Below are 22,273 nucleotides of genomic sequence, written 5' to 3'. Positions count from 1 at the left end.
GTTTTTAATAAGGAATGTATCAAAAAAATGAAAAAATAAAAATATTGAACAGTGTAAAAAAGTATTGAACAAAGCTTGGGTTCTCAATCTCAATTGAGTTTGTTTCTCAGAGGATTCGGATTTCGTAAAAATTGTATGCTATCAATGTTTGAGTCATTTGTTCTTGGGTGGAATGTGTTCGAAACTAACTGTAACAGTGTAACACAAGAATTGGTGAATAGCATTTTGGCAATGATTTGATAATTGAGAATGAAACTGTAACTCTTTCAAACTGCAACAGAGTATCGTTCTTTGAGCGCTTGAACTGTATCGTCGAGTAAGTAGTTCAGAATTGAATTGGTCACTTCATCTCGAACCGACTAAATAGTATTATGTAAAAATTAAACATACAAAGGGGAAACTTACCATTTCATCTTTCGAGTAGTCGATCCAATTTTTCTCGTCTTGGCGAAGCTCTGCGATGAGTAATCGGTCAACACGGTCTTTCTTTGACCTGCGGCCCATCTTTTCAACAATGTGCCGATCGAGGTCGGGCCCGTTGGGCGAAATATACTGCGATAGTTGATTCAGAATAGCACCTTTAGATTCAGTACCACTAAAGATCCGTCATTAGCCTTTATGAAGTTTACAATTCTAACCTGAGGTGAAGGTCAAATGCAATTTCTTGGCATACATCGTACAGGGCCTCGTCAAACTCATCTTGGTGAATTGGCGGAACTCCAGGGTTGTTATTTACCATGTCAGCGATTCCATCCGCTGAAAGCCAAATATGAAAACAGTAGAATAAACAGACAGAGGTACCTCTTTCTAAGACTTCTTCAGTAGACAACTTTTGTTCCTGCTCAACTTTGTAATGCTGGAAATAGTTGAAAACTTCTCCATCGCCTGAAGTTTCTAGGACTTCATCACACTCGAGGTCTGGCTCGATCTCGTTTAGTTCAAGGTCTTTCGGTCTCGTTTCAAGAAGCGCATCGGTTAGTGAGTCGTCGGAGTCATTGGAATGTTCCGATAGATCATCCGCTTGGGCGAAGTCTAACAAATAACATTCAAAATACATTCAGACAGATTCAGGATTGCGTGAATCTCAACTTTACAGACAAAATCATTACCTTGTGCTCTGAGGTTTTCTCTGATTGTTTCCTTTTCTTGTCCGGAAAGCTTGCCGATGATCTCTTCGATCATCTTTTTTGCCATCTCATCGCCAGTATTGGCAAGAATGCTAGCATTTTTAGTGGGAGGAACATCTTCGTCCTCCTCCTCTTCTGCGGCTGGTAAGAAATCATTTAGGCAAGGGTCTTCTGACTTCACAGGAGGAGTATTTTGAGGCGCTGTGGCAACGCTTTCAGTAACAGGGGCAGTCACAGTAGCAACACTTGTTACCGTATCTGATTCACTCGGACTTGTCGCTGAACGTGACTCTGAAAACTGCGAGACAAGGTCGAACGCCTTCTCCTCACCAAGAGAAATCAGCGGCTCAGAATGTGATTTCAAATCGATCGAGTTTGATGCAATAGATTGACTTTGACTGACAGACACCGACTGAGAGTCTTTGATTGACTCTGTGACGATTTCTGAGATCGTTTCGCTCTCACTTCGAAGAGTTTTCTGCTGAGACTCAGACTCCGAAGAGCTGCGAGAGCTACGAGGTGATGTGAAGGGCGAAGCATCCTTTGGGAGTGAGGCGATTAATGGGATAGCTGGAGAAGAAACGGATCGATCAATAGGTCTGTCGACAACTTGTGATGACTGTGGCGATTTTATTATTGGTTTCACGATTATCTCCTTTGAAGCAGTTAGGTATTTATGATAGTCAAAAGATGTATCACCTTGTTGTTTTCAATAAACTCCAGCTGCTCTTTTGCCTTGGCAATCATCACATCCAACGACTCAATTTGCTTCTGAACAGCGGCTTCTTGTGCCTTCAACTCTTGCTTCTTGCTTCCAGCATGCTTTTTTAACGTCCTGCGTAATTTTGCAACGATTTTTTCCTTTTCCCGGCACTGTCCATGAAGAGCTTTTAGTCTTGCTTCGTGGTCAGAGCTATCCATGTCGGTTTCACTAGTTGCAAATGGTAAAAAAAGTCATTAATTATTTACTGTTACCTTGTAGCATTGAAAGTATCCGTAGCTGCAGACTCAGCCTGTGAGATCTCGGATTCGTTGCTCTGAATGTAGCGCTAGATGGTTATTTATTCCATAAACTCACTATTTTTCGTTTAGCGATAGCTTGAGCCACATCTTGTTCGATCTCTAAAATGGATTTCTCTTGCTCATCTAAATGCTCTTTCCAAGCGAGAAGCTTTTCAGCCTTCTTGCGGCGCTTTTGAAGCTGGTTTTCCCGTTGAGTGAGATGTTTTTCGTCGATCGCGAACCACTTTTTCACCCTGTTTATTGTTGAGGTAGATGTGTCAGACTCCGACAATGTAATCGAATGCTCGAGTTGTTCCTTAGTTGGCATTTTATCATCTGCACCTCGACCTTTCTTTGATTTTCTTAAATTGTAGATGAATTAATGCTGAAATATCTTTTAAAAGTACCTTTTAGGGTCGCTTTCAGGGATTTTCTTCTTTTTCTTCTCCCGAATAGCTTGCTCCTTTGCTTGCATCATGGCTTTATGGAACTTTTCCCTTGAAGACTTTTCATTTGATACGTATTGCCGGACCATGTCGGCCATGAAATTTGTAAACGCATCGTAGCCAGAAGTATCCAGGTCAGTTGAAACATCTGAAGCTTCTGAGGGGAGTCGCTTTCTGATTTCGTCGGGGATCTTCTTGCGATACTCCATCGATGGAGTCAGAAGCTTGGCGGACTCATTAAGATCATCAAATGTTGAGGCGTAGGACTCTTCGTTTACAGTAGTTGAGGATGAGGTAACGTCTTCTGTCTTTTTCGATGTTGGGACCGTCACAATAGTTGATGTCTGACTGACAGGAGTAGCAGTAGTCGATGTGACAGTTGATGTCTCATCAATCGTGATGGGCGCTTGAGATTTCGTTATCTCAGAGATTGATTGCGTTTTTACTGCGCTTATCGACGGGGTTGGAAGTTGCTGCGTCGTTGTTACTTCCGAATGGCTTGAAAATACCTCTGAATAGCTAGGATCAGTAGCCCTTATCGGAGTGTATTGCGGCTCGCTTTGAATGGACAACTCTTCGTCGATCATGCCAGTTCTCGTCGAGGTTCTTGTTGGAGTAACATCTGTTGATGTAGGATCGTCGTCTCGGATATCGATGCGACTTCCCTTGACGAAATTCTTGGACGCTTTCAGCATCAGTTCCGCCGCTTTTGCTCCTTTTTGTTGGATCTCTCGCATCTCATCGAGGAACATTTTTGCTTTTGCCTCGTCAAGCGCTCGAATGTTCTCATCGATGCCTTCTGATAACTTGAGATGGCTGGTTAGAGCATTTTTCAAGGCTTCCCCTTGATAAACTGTTGTGACACGGTCTGTTTCTGAGAAAGAGCTGTACTTTTCTTCGGAAAGTTGAGCTGTGTCACTTTCAGATGCAGTTTTCTTTGCCGCTAAGGATGAGAGAGTTTCTGTGATTGATTCACTAACGCTTGTCGCGGGTTTGTCGCTACGTACAGGAGCACTGGTTTCGTTTATGGAAGCAGTATGAGAGTTTGTCTTTGACTGATTGCTTTTGGATGATGTTGAAACCAGTGCGTCAGATCCAGATCTCAAAGATGCCGTTGATCTCGTAGACAAGCCATCAGACCTTGACGTAATGACTTGGCTCCGCGGAGTAACAATTTCCGAGACAACTTCCTTGCCAGAAGATGCGAGACTAAATTTGGCATCTGAGTAAGAATCTGCACCGTCTGATTCAAGAACTGAAGATGTTTTATGCGATTTCTTTGAAAGCTCAGACTCGCGCTTCTTTATTTTCATTGCCTTTCTTCTCGCTTGCTCTTCTCGGAACATCAAGTCAACCATGTTAAATTCATCGGGAGAGCTAGAGCGGGCGAATTTAACGGGCTTTCTAGTCTTCTTAGGCGATCTTTTCCTTGACGAGGACTTTTTTATGGGCCCGATATCGGGGTTAAAATCCATCGGTGGAAGGTTCTCGACAGATGAAGAGCTCTCAGCAGGTTTGTAGACAGGAAGATCCACGGCGATACCAACTGTTTGAACTGGCTCTGGCATTTTAGCTTGATTTTCAAGCGAGTCAGTTGATATCAATCTCTCCTGCATCGTGTTTTCCACGAGTTTGTCAAGACTCTTTACACCTGGCGGATTGGCCATGTCAAACGCATGTTCCTGTTCGCGCTTTTCAACCATATCTTCTAATTTGCTCTCCCAAGCGTCCGTCAGTTTATTGATATTATCAGACTTGGCCTTGAGATTTTTCAATAGAGCTGAATGTTTTGGATTTTGAGGTGTTCTTTTAGGCTTTGGTTGCGTTTTTTCTTGGGTTTCAGCCAGTGGAGGTCTATTTGGGTTGTGAAAATCGAGATTGTCGATGGATGATTGAATGAACCCAAGAATACTCTTGGCTTTTTCCGATCGAGAACCATCTGATATTTCACTTCTCGGAGTGTGAGACTTCTCACGTGGCGTTGATTTGGGCGAAGCTTTCCCACTCGCTGCCGGGATGGACAACTTCTCTATGCTAACTATCGAGTTCCGAGAAGATGACAGATTGAGCTTCGGCGGAATCCCCACGGCTTCTTTTGGGGGATCATCAACAGCTTTTGGTTTGGATGTCTTCTTAGGTGGCGCCGATTTAGGCCTCCTCGATATATTTGCCATCTTTGCCGATTTGGCTCGTTTGTCTTTTTCGTCAAGCTCGTTGATAATTTGCATCGCTTTTGCGACCGAGTCCATTTCCAACGATTTCGCAGCGTCCGCCGAGTGACCCCTCGATTTCGCCTTGACTTTCGACTTTGCGTTGCTCATCTGTGCCTCTCGTAAGCTTTTTAGTTGCGCATCGATCTTGGCCTGCTTCTCCTGTTTTTGTTTTGCCTTGTTCTCGTTGGCTTTCAGTCGCTCTTGCTTTTTCTTTCGCATGTATTCTTGAATCTCTGCCTGGTCATAATTATGCTTCTTTTTCGGTGTCGGCTCTGGCGATGGTGATTTCTTTCTTCTAGCAGGTCTTTTCGGCGTATATGAGCGCGCTCGTCGGTCCATTTTAGTAGCATCGTCCATCTTTACTGGTTTTTCCTTGCTGGCAGGTTCGTCGAGTTTTAAGTCTGCAACAATCGCTTGGACTTCTGGAGACAGATCTTTGTACAGCTCTGCATCTTCCTTCAGAAGCGAGGTCTTTGAAGTGTCCTTTGAAGAGCTTTTGACTGATCCACAGATGGATTTGACCTCGGCCGATTTCGACCTCTCAGTGTTTCGTTCTCGCTTGGGAGTCTCGTTTTTCAAGATTTCCCGCGCCTTCTTTTGCGAATCTCTCCAACTTGATGTTGTTATTGTTGGTTTGGCAGGTTTACTTGTCTTCCGAGTGGTCGTTGTGTTTACTTCTGTTACTACCGTCTTTTTCAGAGTCGAGTTTGACGATTTCTGATGAATTGTCGAGCTTGGTTTTCCACTAAGAGTGCTCTTTTTCGGTGTTGAATCGCGTCCATCAGTGTTGAATCCAAGATACTTGGAAGGTCCAGAAGTCGTGGCAACTTTTCGCGTAAGAGCTTTTGGGTTAGCATTTGCACAATCCAGTTGCGGTACGATTGACCGAGTGGCTTTTTGCCTCTCAATCTTTTCTTTCAAAGTAAGGAGACCAGAACCTTCTTTCGGCACAAACTTTTTTGAAGCCTGACTTCGAGTGTTTGAGATTATGCTCTTGAATTATTTGTTTTAGAAGAACTGCTACTGTGAATCTTGGTTTACCTCAAATTTGGACAATGAAGAGAATGACGATAGATCGTCCTGAAGGCCAGGATTGGTTTCTACCACTCTGGCAACTCCAAGAGCTCTGTTCAAGCGCTAGAATGAGTAGAAAATTGGGAAATAGAAAGCTTCGCTTACGTCTTGGTCGATTTTAGCCGCATTTGTTTTGTCAATGACGAAGAAATCCTCAGGATCAGGATCTCTTCTGACAATTGCATCCGATACTCGATTCATTCTTCCATCTACCAAAAAGAAGGTCAGTTTGAAATTTGATGAGAAAAGGGGGTAAAAGTGGAATGTACAGGGATGAGATAGAAATGGTTGGCTAGAAAGGGTTGGTTCTGATTCTAGTGTGGCGAAATGAGATCAGCGAATATTTAGCTTTTTATATTTGGCGGTCGGTCGGGCGTGATTGGCCTCACGCTGGTCGGCGGGCGGCGGTAACGCGACGCTATTTTGCTCTTTTCTTCTCTTGGTCCCCGTCTCGGGCGAGTCACTTCAAAAAACGCAACTACCACCCTCTCTCTCACCAACTCCCTCTCACCCTAAATAAGTGAAGTGCGCGCCCGAGCTTCCCCTAGTAACGGAACTGGAATTTTTTAAGAAAAAAATTTTCAATTTGGAAAACTAAAATTCTAAGCATTTCGGCTCAAGTAGATAATCGGCAGTTCTGGGCCGTGTTTTTAGTAGAAAGTAGACACACTGCTTGGGGCGACGCAGCTTTTTTTCGTTTTGAGGTTGTTTGGTGTTGCAAAAATTGTGAATTTGTTGAAACAAACTTGTGAAAATCTGAGGAGAAGGAACGAAATCTGAAAGAGTAAATTCTCATCACATTCTTAGGCTCTGGCGGCTCTAGAAATACCTTCGAGAATAGGAAAGATATATCAAATCATAAATCAATCAATGTATTTATATATATATATTTTTCGTAATATTATATAATTTTTGAAGATATATACACATTTTTTATTTCAAAGGGCACCTAATATTTTACTCCAGCCAAGCGAGGCGCCAATCTCGCTCTCATTATCTGAGAAAATATCGATTTTTCATCCCCAAAGTCGAGAAAATTCGCAAAATCGAAAAATTTGAATATCTCCAAAATCAGAAAGGGCAAATGTGGAAGCCGCCCAAGTTTCGGAGACCGCCAACGGTTCCGAGTTATCAACCGACGGAGGAAGAATTTAAGGACCCGCTGGCTTATATTAGTTCGATTCGGGCGGAAGGAGAGCGGTAAGAAGCACTTATTTATTCAAAATAGCTTGGAACACGACTTATCTTTAGTTATGGAATCGTTAAAATCTGCCCTCCTCCAAGCTTCAATCCGACATTCTCCTTGGACATGGACGATTTCAAATTCCGTCCTCGGTAATGAAAATATATATAAAATCAGAATAACCAATTTCGAAGACGACAACGAATCAGTGAACTTTCCGCATGTACCCGTGTGCGTCAAAATTTCCTCGACAAAGTTTCCCGTTTTTGGGAATTTCAAGGAATCGCGCTGAAAATTCCGCGCGTTGAAAACGAGCTGCTCTGCCTCTTCACCTTTCATGAGAATGTTCAAAAGCTTGGCGGCTTCGTCAAATGCTCCGAAGATAGGAAATGGGGTGAACTGGCGCTTTCCCTTGGATTTGCTTCCAAGTCGGGCTCGGCAAGTGCGCTGAGAGGACATTACGAGCGAATTTTGTATCCTTTCGATGTGGTAAGATGTTTTTGAGATTAAATTCTTGATGGATTTCAACTTTTTTCTTAGCTCAATCTCGCATAATTACGATGTTGCATAATTGCGTATCCCTTGTTGATTATCCCGACTTGTTTTGAACCCGGAGTCTATTTTTCTGCTCATAAAGAATAGCTAATTACATTCTGTCTGACTCCTTTTTTTAAGTTAACACAAGACCTCAAACCAGAATCGACCCATCCAAGCCGTAGATCCTTACCTAACAAGGCAAAACTTATCCGCCAGCAAAGGTTTGATTCTATACGAATATGGATTGATTAATGGAAATTCCTAGGAATACCCAAGGTGAAGGAGAAGAAACAAAATCAGAAGCAAAAATCATCGGCGGCGTGGCGAATAAAGAACTGGCCAAGCTGAAACTCTTCGGCGCTGGCCCGAAAATGCAGGGCCTCGGCATCAGTCCCACGCTGGAGATAACCGATAACGGCAGAGCGATGAGAAAGCGAGAATCTGCTGGGAAAACAGATTCGCCGAGGAAGCATGCCGACGTTACGCTGCGATGTATCAAATGTGGCTTACAAATTCTTATGGCTGATGTTGTCCCGAAATTGTTCGAAGTTCCCAAGGATAAATGGCATTGCTGGGCCTGTATGAAGGTAATTAACATTCCGAATATACAGCTTTTTATCGGATAATTGTTCAGACATTCGTTCCGTCGTTATTAAAGTCAGAAAAGTTTGGCTTTGAGCAATCAGAGCGCGAATACAGTCTCCGGGAATTCGGCGAACGAGCAGACGAATTCAAACGCGCCTATTTCGGCCGCCCTCCTCATGAGATCAATCCTAACGATGTCGAAGAAGAGTTTTGGCGACTTACAGATGAGATCGAAGGCGATTTGACTGTTGAATACGGCGCTGATATTCAAGCGCTTGAAAAGGGATCCGGCTTTTGCTCGCGTTTTAATCCGCCTGGCTCGCTAGAAGATAAGCATTATAAAGATCACCCTTGGAATCTGGTGAATTTGCCCGTTGCGAAAAAATCTGTCTTGCAATACATTGACGGTGATATCTCCGGCGTAAAGGTCCCGTGGTTATACGTTGGCATGATGTTTAGCGCCTTCGCCTGGCATACCGAAGATCATTGGACCTATTCGATCAATTATCATCATTTTGGAGAGCCAAAAATTTGGTACGCAGCGTCGCGGTTTGCCGCGGAAAATTTAGAGCGAGTTTATCGCAACGAAGCAAAAGATCTCTACCGACACAACCGAGATCTCATGCACCACATCACCACTACTTTGTCTCCAGCGGTTCTATTAGAAAATAACGTAGAAATCTACAGAGCTGTCCAGAGCCCTGGAGAATTTATCGTCACCTTTCCGAGGGGCTACCACGCCGGATTCAACACTGGGTTGAACATGAATGAAGCAGTCAATTTTTGCCCGCCCGATTGGATCACCATTGGTCGACAAGCCTTGAAAAACTATCGCACAGTGCAGCGATATAACATCTTCAGCCAGGATGAGCTGATTTTGAAGATAGCCCAAGAAGCAGCGAACAACAATTCCGTGTGCGGATCGATCGTCACTCTAGCTCACCAGGACATGAAATTTATGATCGACAGAGAAGTGCACGAGCGTACTCAAATTATGAAACTTATCAATCCGAAGATAACGAAAACCAGGTTAAAATCGGATACGTATTGCGGCATTTGTCAAACCGCAGTTTACTGCTCATACATTGTTTTTGACCGAAGATCTGGCTTGAAATTAGAAAATGATGAAGTCTACGAGGTTCCTGAAGGTTTCGTTGATCAGGTAATTTTTCATCTAAAATCTTATCAGCTAATTCTACTTTCCAGGGAATCGAGAAAGGCCGCGACCATCTTTTATGCCTTGTTTGTTCGATTTCAAAGCTGGAATGTTGCGACATCAAGCCTCAACATGTGAATCTCATGGTCAATTGGGATATCTCCGATTTGAAAGAACTCAATGCTCGACTCAAACAATCTCTTGCTGATTTCGAAGCTTGGGAGGCAAGAATCAATAGCTTTCCCGACGAGGATGGCAGCTTCGACGATTTCAAGGAACTTCTTGAAGCTGGAAAGTATTATGATACAACAAGGTAACGGCCTTTTTCTGATTAATTTTTAAAGAAGATTTTCATTTTAGAGTGTACCAAAAAGTTCGTCAGACTGTCGAAGAAGCAGAGAAGGTGAGGGTGCTGATAGAAGAAGTCTTCAACTCAAACACACGGCCTGTTCTTACTCACAACGACCTGTCAACCCTTGTGGATCGCATCAAAACATTCCCATTCGAGCTTGAAAAGACAGGTATGCTGACCGAGCAGCTCAGACGAGCGAATACTATCCTCGACGAGCTGAAATTCGACGATTTGACCGTGAAAATATGCGAAAATCTTATCAATCGTGAACGAAGCCTATTATTTGAAATTGTCGACATGAAGCTCATTCGCGAAATGCAATCGGTTATTCGCTGGCTACCAAAGCTCTCAGCAAACTATCCATCACTAGAAGCGGCGCAAAAGATCGTCGACGAAGGATACAGCATGCCAGGATTTGAGATCAACAAAGCATTCTTGGCCCGCTTGGAGAAATTCGAAAAAGATCTGGAGCACGCAAGGAGACTTGATGTTCAAGCGCAAGAATATTTGAACTCGCCAGATCATACCGACTTTGTTCAGGTGGATTGTTTCGTTGAAAACATGCGCTTTGAAGGAAAGGCTAACAATTAAAGGAATCACGTGAAGTAAAGATTCTTTTTATCTTGTCTTATCGAGGACAGACCTGAGTCGTTCAATTTTTTGCGACTACCGTTTTTGTACAAAACCATGATGGATTTCCAAAAATCCTAAGATTCTACTAAAGATTCAAAATTAACTACAGGAAAAAATTGATACTTAAGGGTGTACTTGAAGGATTATTTTAACTACATAGAGGCAATATTTTATTTTAAGTTTGTGAGTTCTGACCAAAGATCAATTCGGTAGTGCCTTAGCGGGTTTTCGCTGATTATAAATCGCGAATCCGTCGTGTACACCCTTAAGAAGTGAGCCTAAAGCAGTTCTCATGCGTCAGTTCTCGCCTAAATACTGTGTTGAGCTCAGTGAAGAGCGGAAGGCATCCTATCAGTGGAAAGACAAGCTCCAAAAGTTCCTAAAGCCACGACCGGATTGTGAGGCTCCAAGTCTGCAAACAGCCAACCGGCTTCTCAAGCTTGCTGAGAAACTGCAACTCCATCCGATTCAAGTTGGCGAACTGCACGAAAAAGTCGAAAAGGCGGAAGAATGGATTGAAAAACTTCGAAAGATCTTCATAAAGAAAGGATGCGTTTGGAGTCTTAAAGAGGTTCTGCTTCCAAGGACGGCGGAAAACGCAAATCTTACGGCCAAAGAACTAAAAGACCGAAAGAAGCGCAACAAAAGCACAGATGACGACATCGATGGTGATGATATCACCGACGAAATGCTAATTGATGCGACGGAAAGGAAGACATCTGAAGATTACCGACTTATGGAAAAGATAGAACTCGAGACAATGAAAAACCTAAGAGCTGCAAACAAAGAAAAGCTAAAATTCGAGAACTCGACTTTCTGCAGCTGTCAGCGCGTCGCGAAATCGGTAGTTCAAAAAATTTCATGATCGTTATCACCCTCTTTTAGACTATGTTTCCCTGCGACTTATGCGGAGAGTGGTACCACGCACTGTGTCACAGACGATCCTTTCAAAAGTTCGAATTGTGTTTCCGTTGTGTTCGAAGTAGACGGCCCAATCTCAACCAAGTTCTTCCTCTTTTACACGATCTTCAAAACATAGGCCTTCAATTCGAAGAGTCGGAATATCTCCAAGGTTTGCTCTCCTTTTCTATCAGATCTGGCAGTTATTTCTTCATTCTAGGGCTGATCGAACGAGTAATTACCTGGCAGACGAATTACAAGTGTCTTATTCCTAACCTATCACGTGATTCTGACAGAACATTCGCCCGTGCGATGAATCTTTACCTTGAAAGCTTGCTTCTAGAGGTCTCCAGCGACGATCAAACCCATTTGCTCGAGAAGATGAAGGAGAAATGGCCTCACATTTTCAAGCAAGAAGCACCGGAAGGCGCCATTCTCGGCGAGGAAACAAAGGTTACTCCAAGAAATTTGAAATGTTCTTATCTCTAAAACAAGGCGCCGAATCGTAAACGACGCGATAAGGATGCCGATCTCCCGCGACGCTCGCAGAATCCGCGGAAGAAAAACAAAGGAGCTCGGACTCAATTCCAGCAAGAAACTAGTGAAAACGAGGACGACGACGAGGATGTTGACGATGATGGACCTTGCGCTGCTGGTAAGATGGATAAATGTTTTCTGTGTTCACGCGTTTTTAGGCCAATGCAAGCGTCCAGACGGCAACAAAGTCGAGTGGGTGTACTGCGAGCGCTGCGCAAAATGGTACCACATGTTCTGCCTCAACGTTAACCCGAAAGACGTCCGCGACGACCCGGACTTCGTCTGCTCCAACTGCCAGATCCTCGAAGCTGCAACAAGTTAACACTCTCGTTCTCAAAAAAAAGCTAAAAGTGACCACCCGCTGCTCCACCCGCACGACCCTTCTTCGGAAACCTTCGAATTCAGCTCCATTTTCAAGCGAATCTTCTTTTTCCTATTTTACCAATTTTCAATTTCAATTTGTTTGCAATTTTTTATCAACTAAAAGCGTACTCTCTTTGCATTTTGTACAAAAAACAATTCCTTTGTGCGCTAGAATCTTGTTTCTCGACAAATTGAGACATTTATTGAACCCATCAATATCTTCATTATTCCTTTTCTTATAAAGCCTAACTTACGACCGCTCAAAAAGGAACGATACAATGAATACATACAATAACAACCAAGCATTTACAGATTAACTCGTCTCTTTATGAATATCCGTCTTGTTGTTTTCTTCCAAAACCTATTTTCCTTTTCTCCGGCCTATCTTCGAATACAGTACCTTCGGCTGGCTCCAGTTTTAGTCTCATTTTATCTCAGCTCCACTTTTTCCAATTTCTATTTTTTCGAAGTTATTAATTAAAATTGAAGTTTTGAATTTCGAGTTAGAAACTTGTTCATTTCATAAATTAGGCAATTTATCACTTAGATTTAGCTCCATTTAAGGGGGTAGAACTAGATTTTTCGAAAATAAGTGATTTTTGAGAGCCCCTTTAAATAAGAAAAACCTGTTTTTACTTATGTTAACGAAATTTCCTCATAGATGTTGCTAGAAAAAGCGTTAAACTATCAAAAATTGAAATTTAAAATATTTGGCTAGTCACGTGACTCGAGAAATTTGAGGACGCGCATAGGCTAAAATGGCGATTTTCGATGAGATAGGTTGGTGTTTTGTTCTCCACCGCCAAAATTTGTTGACGAAAAATTTTTTTAAGAAAAATGTTGTTAGATCTACGTTTGCTCTATCTTCAGCTGAAGAGAGAATTTGAATATCTTAGCTTGTCTGACTTTGAGCGCCGGTCTAGAATTGGCTATTTTCGAAAATCCTAGTTCTACCCCCTTAAGTCAGTACCAAAGCTCACCCAATCTCTTACCACTCATCTTCGGAATCTCTTCAAGTTCAATCACAGTCAATTAATGAACCATTTACTTTGTTAAAAAGTCTGTTAATAGGTTTGACTCCGATCCTATTGCCTCCCATTAATTCCTCTCAGCTCTACTGAAGTTCAGTAGTACTGAACATCAACTTATCTCCGTATTTCGCCCCATTCAACTTTCGCAAAAAAATAAAAAAATATTAAATAAACTTCTTACAAAAATACTCCAAAGAAGTAGTACCGGATCAAGCGAATGCCGGAAATGCCGAAATTTCCCGCAGATTTCTGTTCTACGAAATTGCGATCAAATACTTCAGACAATATATTTCAGAGAGAAATAACAAGTGAAAGTTTCAAAGGGCTTTCAATATGGATATCCGAGTTGTAGATATGGTGAGGCTCTGTGTTGTCAGATTTTTTGTTGATGTCAAGTTCCTTGCGTTGTTCAATGTTCTACTCGATAACTTTTAGAATGGAAGATATAAAATATCTTTAATGTTTCATTCCTTTTTTTAAATTTATCATCTCCTTTTTTGCTTTGGTCATCACTAAAACAGTGTAATCGTCATTTTTATGAGCTGTAGTAGGCAGGGGTGACCATTTGGGCAAAAAATTATCGTCGGGCCGACCAATTGCCCGCCCAATAGCAAAAATCAAGACCCGGGCCGACCAAATGCCCGACCAGTCCAATGTGCCTAGAATGCCCAATCGGGCAATTGGGCAATTTTTCGGGCAAAAATTTTCCCAACATTTCGTGCTTGTTAAAACTTTAATTTTTTAAATTTCTCTCAATAATTTATCCCAGTTTAAGATTTGGAAGGTTTGAAATATATTTAAAAAGCGGTTAAAAAATAATTTTGTAAAAGATCGATCAGGTTGTCAAGAATAGATAGCTAACCATTAAGGTCCACTTCACACACTCTTGCATAACCGTCTCGAAAAAAGGGGTGCAAAAATGGGGTTGGAAAAATGAGGGATAAAAAGGATCTGGAGGTCAAGGGTAGACAGCTAACCATGAAGGTCCACTTCACACACCCTTGCAGAACCATCTCCGCAAAGAAGGGGCTGAGTTAAGGGTAGGGACAATTTCACAAAAGGATCAAGAGGTCAAAGGTAGACAGCTAACCATAGAGGTCCACTTCACACACCCTTGCAGAACCTTCTCCTTATATCTTTTTTCTTGTTTGTGAGCTTAACGACTAATAAGCGGACAGGAAAACGCCCACGTTCATGATTTTCCACGGTGGGCATTTGCCCAACTGCCCGATGGTGCCCAACTGCCCAGAAATGCCCAAATGCCCGACTTTTCCAATGTTGCCCAGCCTATTTTCAGGCGTTGAGCCGACCAAATGCCCGCCCAAAAGCGTTTTTGCCGGTCGTCACTTCCAACCTTTCGGGATCCCGAATGTTTCGGGATTTCCCGAATCTTTCGGGATTACTCCCGAATCTTTCGGGAATTCCCGAACCTTTCGGGATCGCCCGAATCATTCGGGAAATTAGTTGAGGATTACGTTATAAAAAAGTGGTATAAATGCCGAATTCGGGCATTTTACTTATCAAAAAGATATCTCTAGCTGCCTTCGTCAAATTCGATGGTCTAAGAAGGCCATACCTTGTTTCAATTGTGAATTCGCAGTCAAAGAGAATGTATGCGCTCCGCGCCTGTCTTATAGAGAGTTTCATGAGTTATAAATCCAAAAATTCGTGTAAATTATTTTTTTCGTTCGCGCCTTCATTTGCTTCAGTAAAGATGTACGTAGACGTTACTATTTTGCTTTAAATATTTTCTCGGACAGAAATCATTGAAAATCATCCCCGAAAGGTTCGAAGACAAAAAGGCTCATTTTCACTGCGAATGTTTCGGGAAATCCCGAAACATTCGGGATCCCGAAAGGTTGGAAGATTCAACCGTTTTTGCCCGAAAATTGCCCGATTTGCCCAAATGCCCAATGCCCAAATGGTCACCCCTGGTAGTAGGCTATCATTTTCACAATGACGCGATTTTGATCAACTCTCTCTGTCTTTGTGTTTGCACAGTTAGGGTGCGGGGCCATTTGCAAGCTTTGCGTCATTGTTACTAGCGAAGAAGAGAAATTTTAATAACACGCGCGTACTTTTCTTACTGTCACTTTTTTCGTTGGCAATGAGAACAGAGTCGGAAGAGCCGCTTCTGGAGGTTTGTTAATAATCATTCTTTCACAGATATTTTTACTTGAAGTATTTTACGAATTCGTCAATATCATTCTAGCGCCAAAATCAACATTTTTTACTCGCCTCACCTTTAAATTGACCTCAGAGCGGGCAAGATAATGACCTGGCAGTGTATGATTACCCTTACCGCGCCCGAGAATGATAAATTGCCACTTTCAAGTGCGCAACTGTTCTTTACTTTTGGCGCTTCTTCAAATTTTAACTAGAATTTGAACTGTGTTCAAATTTCCTCGAACCATTCGGTCCATCGCGGAGAGTGTCTTGAGCGCGCCTGGTTATTTTGGAAACAATGGTCATTCAAGCATTTGCATGTTGTTAGCGCAGGTTTTGAATATCTTTGACCCAGCGAGCCGGGGAGTACCCGGTCGTTCAAACCTTGTTTGTGGTACTTGGCGAAATTCAAGCGCCGAGAACTCATTACTGGCAATCTCTTGTAGTACCCCAGATAGGCGTGTAGTCCAGCATTTTTGAGCTGATTATAATGATACGATCTTTTCTTTGTTATTTTCACGGTTAGGCTGATTACCTCCTCGGTAAACTGATGAACCATAAAAAGCCCACTCTGCACCATTATTTAACTCGCGCAAATAGTGCAGTTCACTTCTACCAAAAAGGGGGCGAGTCTACGAAAAAAAAACAGCCCGCTGTGCTGGAGCTATGAAAGAAAGTCGCCACAATTGATGGATCAAGGCTTTTTTTGATTGTTTTATCCAACTAAAACGGACGGAGGAGAGAATCTAAGACGGTGTGTTTTTAGTCAGCTTCAAGCAGTGAACGTCAGCTTCCGAAGAAATCGTTTTTCAGAAAAGTCATGGATGATATAAAAGCAGATGGTATGCGTCAACCAGAGAACGACATTATTAAAAATATGTTTTCAGAGAAGACAAATTGGAAAGCTCTATTCAACTCGTTCATCATGTTCGGAAGGGATACAAAAACTAGTTACTAGTAATCCAAACTTGCTACAACTAGTAACTAGTCTTGACGTGTAATTGTCACTGAATGTCAGACGAGTGTTTCAATAGAGCCGGGAGCGAGTCACTTTTTTGACATGCGCAAAGTTACAACTTTGCAAAGAAAACGGTTGGTACTTTGCCAAACAGCGTCTTTTTCGTTGTTCTTCGAACTTTTCTCTTTCGACCTCCACAATTTTGCAGAATGCAGTCTTGGAAGACGCAAATTTTTATCCCTGAAAAGCTGAGTGGATTGCTTTCTTGACATTTATCTTCACGGTACTGCGACTGGCGACGTCGAAATTAGAATACAAATGAAAAAGAGCCACTTCCCGTATTCCCTTGTCTGACAACTTGTACTTCATGTATGTAGAAATAATCAAGCAGCTGGCTTCAACCATTTTTCTAAATGAAGAATTCTAAACACTCAATACTCAATTCGAAATTTGTTATTATTCTTGTGCCGCGCGGACTACTCACTAGAATCGTGCTTCTTGTATTCTATTTTCATGTAAACACTTGTTACTCCAATTTCGCATTGTTTCTACAAACAACCACCACGATGATGACGATCGTTGCTGCCACTTAACACAATCCCACGTGCACGAATTATGTTTCTACTAAATAAAATGATAATCCGACCACAGGAACGTGCCAATTACAAATTTGAGCCATTTCACCAATCGAGTATCCGTTCTTGATAATAACAAAATGATAAATTCAAAACCTCATGTTTCTTCAAAAGTGCAGTGAATAGACTCTGGGATTCCCTGTGAAAGAGGGTAACTTGGGAAAACCCAATCGGGATAAAACAATACGCGTTCCAAAGTTTAATTTCTAATCTGATAATATTTTCATGCTCTGCGTACTTTGGTCGCCCTCCAAGAGCAACAGCATCAGACAGGTATAATAAGCCTCAAGGTTATTTCCGAAAGCGATCGTCAAATTCCAAACAATTGACCGCTGTCGAGTGCCCGCCTCCTCAAAATACACCGCACGGCGCATATTTGGCGGTGGAGCACTACCGCTTACCTAAGGCGCCGCTACTTTCCCAAAACTTACAGATCGAATGTCAAGATCCTCGCCTCGAAGTTTTGAAATCAACAAGGATGCAGATGTTAAGACAATGCAATTTATAGTCTTTCGATTGGAAAAGAAGCATAAGGGGTCATTTTTGGCATTGAATAAAAAGTAAATAACAGATTTTCCTTTCTATTCTCTTTATGACTTCAACTTAACAGTAACGCGTCGAATGGACAGAACTGATCCGCCAGCTGCCCGGACGGCTGTGATGTCTCGCAGACAGAATCTACAGCCAGCTGAACGAGCTGTTGTACCAAAGTTCCGTTTTTTCACAACTTGAAGGTCTGGGGTAGCCCGTGCTTTTTCTCAATCATCTTCTCTCATTTATTTTCTGTTATTAATTAAAAAGCACCGTTTGGGAATAGAAAATAGAGCTTTCAATTTTTCGTGGCGGGCACGTTGCATTTGGTGGTGCATCCTGGTGGTGCCTGGCACGAACGCGCATTTTTGCCGCGCCACCTAGCGAGAGCCGAGGTCGAAGGGCAAAATACGGAAAGCGTAACATGTTTCCCAAACAACAGCTTACTAAAAAGCGTTTGTGTTGCGAAAACCGCCACGAATGAAATAAGTAGTCGTGCACCCCACTAGAAGCAACAACAAACATGGCTAGGAATAGCCATGTTCTGGTTCAAAGATCGCGGAATTTTTAATCCAACTATCTTTACTTTTTTGAAATTTTTCGTTCGCCGGAGGGTTGATCATATAAGAGTGTAAAAAGTATTTTTGTTTGTGTTCTAGTTGATTTATTAATCAAGAAATACTGGGTCAAACTTTGTTGACAAAAATTTAAGCTAAATAACAGCTACTAGGCTCTGAAACTTATGTAGAAAACCTGAGTCAGGGTCTGAAAGATCATTGAGGAAAAGCCGACGGAGATCGAAATGGCAATTTTCAGATCCTGACTCAGGTTTTTTACACAGGTCGAGCCCAGCACAGCTATCAATTGGTCAATAGCAAAATGTCCCCACATTGGTTCATCCCTTTTTATTATCTTCGTTCAGACAACAGTATAAAGTTTATACTATAAACACTGATTATACTGAAAATTGATTGAACGCTAGAATAAAATAAGGGATGAAACGAGGAGGTGACATTTCGCCGCGAGCACGCAAAGGTTGTCCAGATTTTGAACTTTTTCCGAAATCAGTTTTTCGGAAGCAAAGTTTTAGATAAAAAGAAATTTGGAATTCGAATTTTTTGAAATAATGATAAAAATGGTATGTTTGCGCAAATGATAAATTACGAGGTGGCCTTGCGTTCCTGACGCGTCACGTGATTCTCTGTCTACTGCCTTGGAATTTGTAGAATTGAGATTTGCGTAATTTGTAAAAATGCAAAAAAATTGAAAGTCTGAAAAATAGGCAAAAATGATTTCTCTAGGGGCAAATGAGTGCACTCTTCTGAGTCACTCGCTGAAGATTTGGCCAATGGGAAATTGTGAGATGGACAACTCCGCAAACTTTCTCCTTTTCTGAGGCAAAGGACTTGACTTTCTTCTGCTCAATTTTAGTGTAGAGAAATTGTCTTAAATTAAGCTTGAATTAAGTATTTAATTATCATTTAACTTTATTCGTTGAGTGTATTTCTTCATTTTTACGAAGTTATAAATGGCGATGTAAATTTGAAAATCCGCGTGTGTTTCTCTGTTTTGGATGAATCTCAATCTGACGCTTCGAACCTCTCGATTTATATACGCTTTTGCCGGTGCTCTTTTATTCTTGGGAGCCCCGGTTTCAATCTTTATCGGCCCAACTTTCTCAACACTTCAAATCTCATGCGTCAATTAGTCTCCTCAGTTCTATTCGGTCTTCGATAAAGAAGGCGAAACGCATCGCTTTCTCATGCTCTTCTCCTTCTGTCCCTTCAGAATATGCATTTTTACAGTAAAAGCAGTAAATACAAGCAATCTCTTTTAAGAAACACTGGTACTGTACTTTCATCCCGAGTTATCGACGAGTTTTCGAATATGAGCCAAAATCCCAGTCGAATTGACGAGCTAATCCGAGCTTCCTGGACAGCCGATGCTCCACCTGATTATAGAATTTGGACAAACGCAATTATAAATGATCCGGAATCGCCAATTCAAGCGCTTAGGACCAGGGTGGAACATTCGGGCAAAAATTTTGGGTCTGGCCGGCCGATTGCCCGCCGATGCCCGGAAATTTTCATCGGCGCCGGGAAAAACCGGCGAAATTTCGGACGCCCGGCTTTGCCCGGCGCAGATTTCTGCCCGATTTTTGTCCGGCGCCGATTTTTGCCCGACTTTACTCCGGCGCCGATTTCTGCCCGGCCGCCAACAATAATTCCGGCGCCGATATTTTATGGACAAAATTAGGACGCCGATTTACTCGACTAAGAAATGAGTGAATGTAAAAATTTCGTGATATGAGCCCGGTTAGGCAGTAGAAAGTCATTCTTTATAAAAAGGAGGATAATTTCACCGTATGACAAACATGTCGACCATAAAAAGGAAAGTCCCTTAATAATAATTAACAATAATCGAGAGTAGTGGATTGAACAGAGTTCGAAATCTGGTAGAAAATCCGTGCTCCCGCTCCCTCCCTGCTCCCTCACCCTGAAAAAGGGAGCTCCCTCGTAAAAACCCGTGCTCCTGCTCCCTCCCTGCTCCCAAAAGGGAGCTCCCTTTGGGAGCTCCCAATTTTGCTCCCTTTTTCAAATTTCAAAAATTTTCGAAAGTTTTTAATTTTATTAAGTAAAGTCTAAGTAGCAAAACCATCGTTGTATGGTTATTATATAGCAATGATAAAGAAAGTATAAATAGGCATAATGCCAAATAGGCGAATTTCGTGAATGACTTCAATATTTTCTTATTAAAATTACATAACCAAATTTAGGTCAATTTTAGGCTATTTATTGATATCAAATTTCAGAAGAGACATTTAAAAATAAATCTAATAAAAAAAACGTCTCTTCTAATAAAAATCTGAGCAATCACGGTATCATAATTAATAATTATTAAGCTAATAATTATTATTATTTGGGGAGCTCCCAATTTACTCCCAGCCCTGAAAACCTGTGCTCCTGCTCCCTCCGTGCTCCCAAAAAAGGGAGCTCCCTTTGGAAGCTCCCAATTTTACTCCCATAGATTTCGAACTCTGGGATTGAAAATGTTAGTATTAGTGCTTCCCTGGTTGGCCCGCCGACTTTTTTGCCCGCCCGCCAACTTTTTCCGGGCGCCGTTTTTCCCGGCCGATGGTGCCTTTTTCGGGCGCCGACTTTGCCCGACTGCCCGAAGTTGCCCGTTTTTTACCCAAAATATGACCCTCGCGCCGGCCGTTTGCCCGCCGTTGCCCGGCGCCGACCAATTTGCCCGAGTTTGCCCGGCCGAATGTTCCACCCTGTTAGGACGACGCTAACCGCGCTTACTGACGAGAACCGGTCGCAAATTTTCGCTAGACAGTTTTTGGATCAATTGAGCGACGATATTCAACCTTTGAAGTATGCATTGAGCCTCATTCCCCCATCGAATCCATTTTCTAGCGACGAGAACAAGCGATCATTCTGCGAAGTCGCACTCGAATGCCTTCAAGCACGAAATCTTTCCTTCGAGCAACACGGTAATTTTTACAAATGGAAATCATCATTACCAAATCGAATAGTCAATAATTTGAAAATGACTCTGGCGGATCTTTACGAAAATAACGGCGAATTCGAAAAAACGGCGGATATTCTCAACTCGATTTCGGTGACTGCCAATTCAACCGCAATGACGATCGGAAGCGACATGTTTCTGACAATCAATCGACTGGGAGTTTACCTCAGAATTGTGAAGCTCTATTTGATGGAGTCAGTAAACGACCCAACAAAAGCAGAACTTGCTTTAAATCGAGCTACAGGTTGCTCTTGTTGACCAAATAGTAGCTTTTCAACCCTCATTTTTAGCATTTTTACAAGAAGCGAGCGCTGGTGACAAGCTATTGTACCAATTGAGCCACGCTAGAATCCTCGACTACAAGCAGAAATTCCTCGATGCTTCGCAGAAATACTTTCAACTTTCGTTAGACTTGAATATTGTCGCCGACGAAGAACGAGCAAAAGTAACATATGATAACATGACTAAAACTAATCTATTTTGCGACTAGTGCTTATTGAAAGCGATTAATTGTGCGATTCTTTCTCCAGCTGGAAAGAATCGAACGCGCCTCATTTGCGCGATATATAAAGGTAGATTCTTAAGCTTGCATTTCATCATTTTCTTAAAAATTCAGATATTCGCGCTCCAAAAATGCTCACTTTCGGTCTCCTCGAAAAGGTCTACAAGCAACAAATTATCAGCGAGAAAGAAGTACAAGTATTTTCCTCAATTCTCAAAGAAAAACACTACCAACAAATGACACCAGAAGGATGGACGTTGATCGAAAAAGCGATGAAGGAACACAACATCTTCGCGATTTCACTTCACTACAAATCGTTATGCTTTCAAGATCTGGGAAGACTTCTTGGCATTCCTTGCCGCCAGGCGGAGCAGCTTGTTGCTAACATGATTCTTGAGAAGCGATTGTCGTAAGTCAAATCGAAGATCAAGTCTCTCCCTCGGCCAAAAAGTCTTTTTTTTCAAATTTTTGGCAGATTCAAAAAACAGCGAATTGTTATTCAGAGCCGAGTTGGATCAAGTAGACGAGTACATCCGATTTGAACACGAAAGTCAAGAGACAGTGTGGAACTACTCCATCCGCGACACGTGCGACTCTTTGCTCAGCATTGTCGAGAAAATCCAACGCAAGCATCCCGTCTGGTACGAGAAGACGCAGCGCATGATCCTCAATGGCGGATCTAATAACAGTAGGCCGCCTCCGCTGTAACCTAATTACTTTCCTGTCTGTTCAAAATTGAAACTAGTTCAGTTATCATCTTATGCTGCCTGACAAAGTCAAAATTAAAAAGCCCTCTTCAAAACCGTTC

At 42.1% G+C, this 22,273-nt stretch overlaps 3 protein-coding genes and 1 long non-coding RNA gene across 5 annotated transcripts; 3 read left to right on the top strand and 1 right to left on the bottom strand.

Moving 5' to 3' along the window:
* Positions 1-7: 7 nt before the first annotated feature.
* On the bottom strand, positions 8-6,067 carry LOC145710995 (uncharacterized). The gene is made up of 11 exons (XM_081788709.1): positions 5,968-6,067; positions 5,830-5,925; positions 2,537-5,781; positions 2,206-2,491; positions 2,103-2,164; positions 1,827-2,058; positions 1,110-1,782; positions 802-1,032; positions 639-756; positions 406-595; positions 8-359 (listed from the first exon to the last, which is right to left on the bottom strand). The coding sequence occupies exons 1-11, from the start codon at positions 6,061-6,063 to the stop codon at positions 267-269; spliced, it is 5,322 nt and encodes a 1,773-aa protein (XP_081644835.1). The 5' UTR covers positions 6,064-6,067; the 3' UTR covers positions 8-266.
* A 144-nt stretch (positions 6,068-6,211) lies between these two features.
* Positions 6,212-13,307, top strand: LOC145712012 (lysine-specific demethylase 5B-B-like). Its single transcript, XM_081789699.1, has 14 exons — positions 6,212-6,703; positions 6,938-7,062; positions 7,114-7,197; positions 7,240-7,534; positions 7,721-7,803; positions 7,848-8,169; positions 8,217-9,329; positions 9,374-9,636; positions 9,684-10,263; positions 10,565-11,152; positions 11,194-11,380; positions 11,429-11,661; positions 11,704-11,863; positions 11,904-13,307. The coding sequence occupies exons 2-14, from the start codon at positions 6,947-6,949 to the stop codon at positions 12,065-12,067; spliced, it is 4,188 nt and encodes a 1,395-aa protein (XP_081645825.1). The 5' UTR covers positions 6,212-6,703; positions 6,938-6,946; the 3' UTR covers positions 12,068-13,307.
* A 110-nt stretch (positions 13,308-13,417) lies between these two features.
* On the top strand, positions 13,418-17,397 carry LOC145697116 (uncharacterized). 2 transcript variants are annotated; one of them, XR_014133855.1, is made up of 4 exons: positions 13,418-13,496; positions 16,072-16,147; positions 16,193-16,237; positions 16,512-17,397. It is a non-coding gene; the product is annotated as an uncharacterized LOC145697116 (long non-coding RNA). The 2 variants fall into 2 exon arrangements; XR_014133854.1 differs by lacking the exon at positions 13,418-13,496 and adding an exon at positions 15,132-15,279 and having other exon boundaries at positions 16,512-17,392.
* Positions 17,398-19,257: 1,860 nt separating this feature from the next.
* On the top strand, positions 19,258-22,265 carry LOC145696420 (COP9 signalosome complex subunit 4-like). The gene is made up of 8 exons (XM_081773454.1): positions 19,258-19,447; positions 20,720-20,809; positions 20,852-20,928; positions 20,971-21,207; positions 21,254-21,408; positions 21,454-21,535; positions 21,580-21,874; positions 21,969-22,265. Exons 1-8 carry the CDS (start codon positions 19,317-19,319, stop codon positions 22,171-22,173), a joined length of 1,272 nt encoding a protein of 423 aa, XP_081629580.1. The 5' UTR covers positions 19,258-19,316; the 3' UTR covers positions 22,174-22,265.
* Positions 22,266-22,273: the final 8 nt, after the last annotated feature.

Source organism: Oikopleura dioica, chromosome 1 (genome assembly GCF_907165135.1).
Source record: "Oikopleura dioica chromosome 1, OKI2018_I68_1.0, whole genome shotgun sequence".
NCBI lineage: Eukaryota > Metazoa > Chordata > Appendicularia > Copelata > Oikopleuridae > Oikopleura > Oikopleura dioica.
This window is presented reverse-complemented; position numbering and strand designations above follow the sequence as displayed.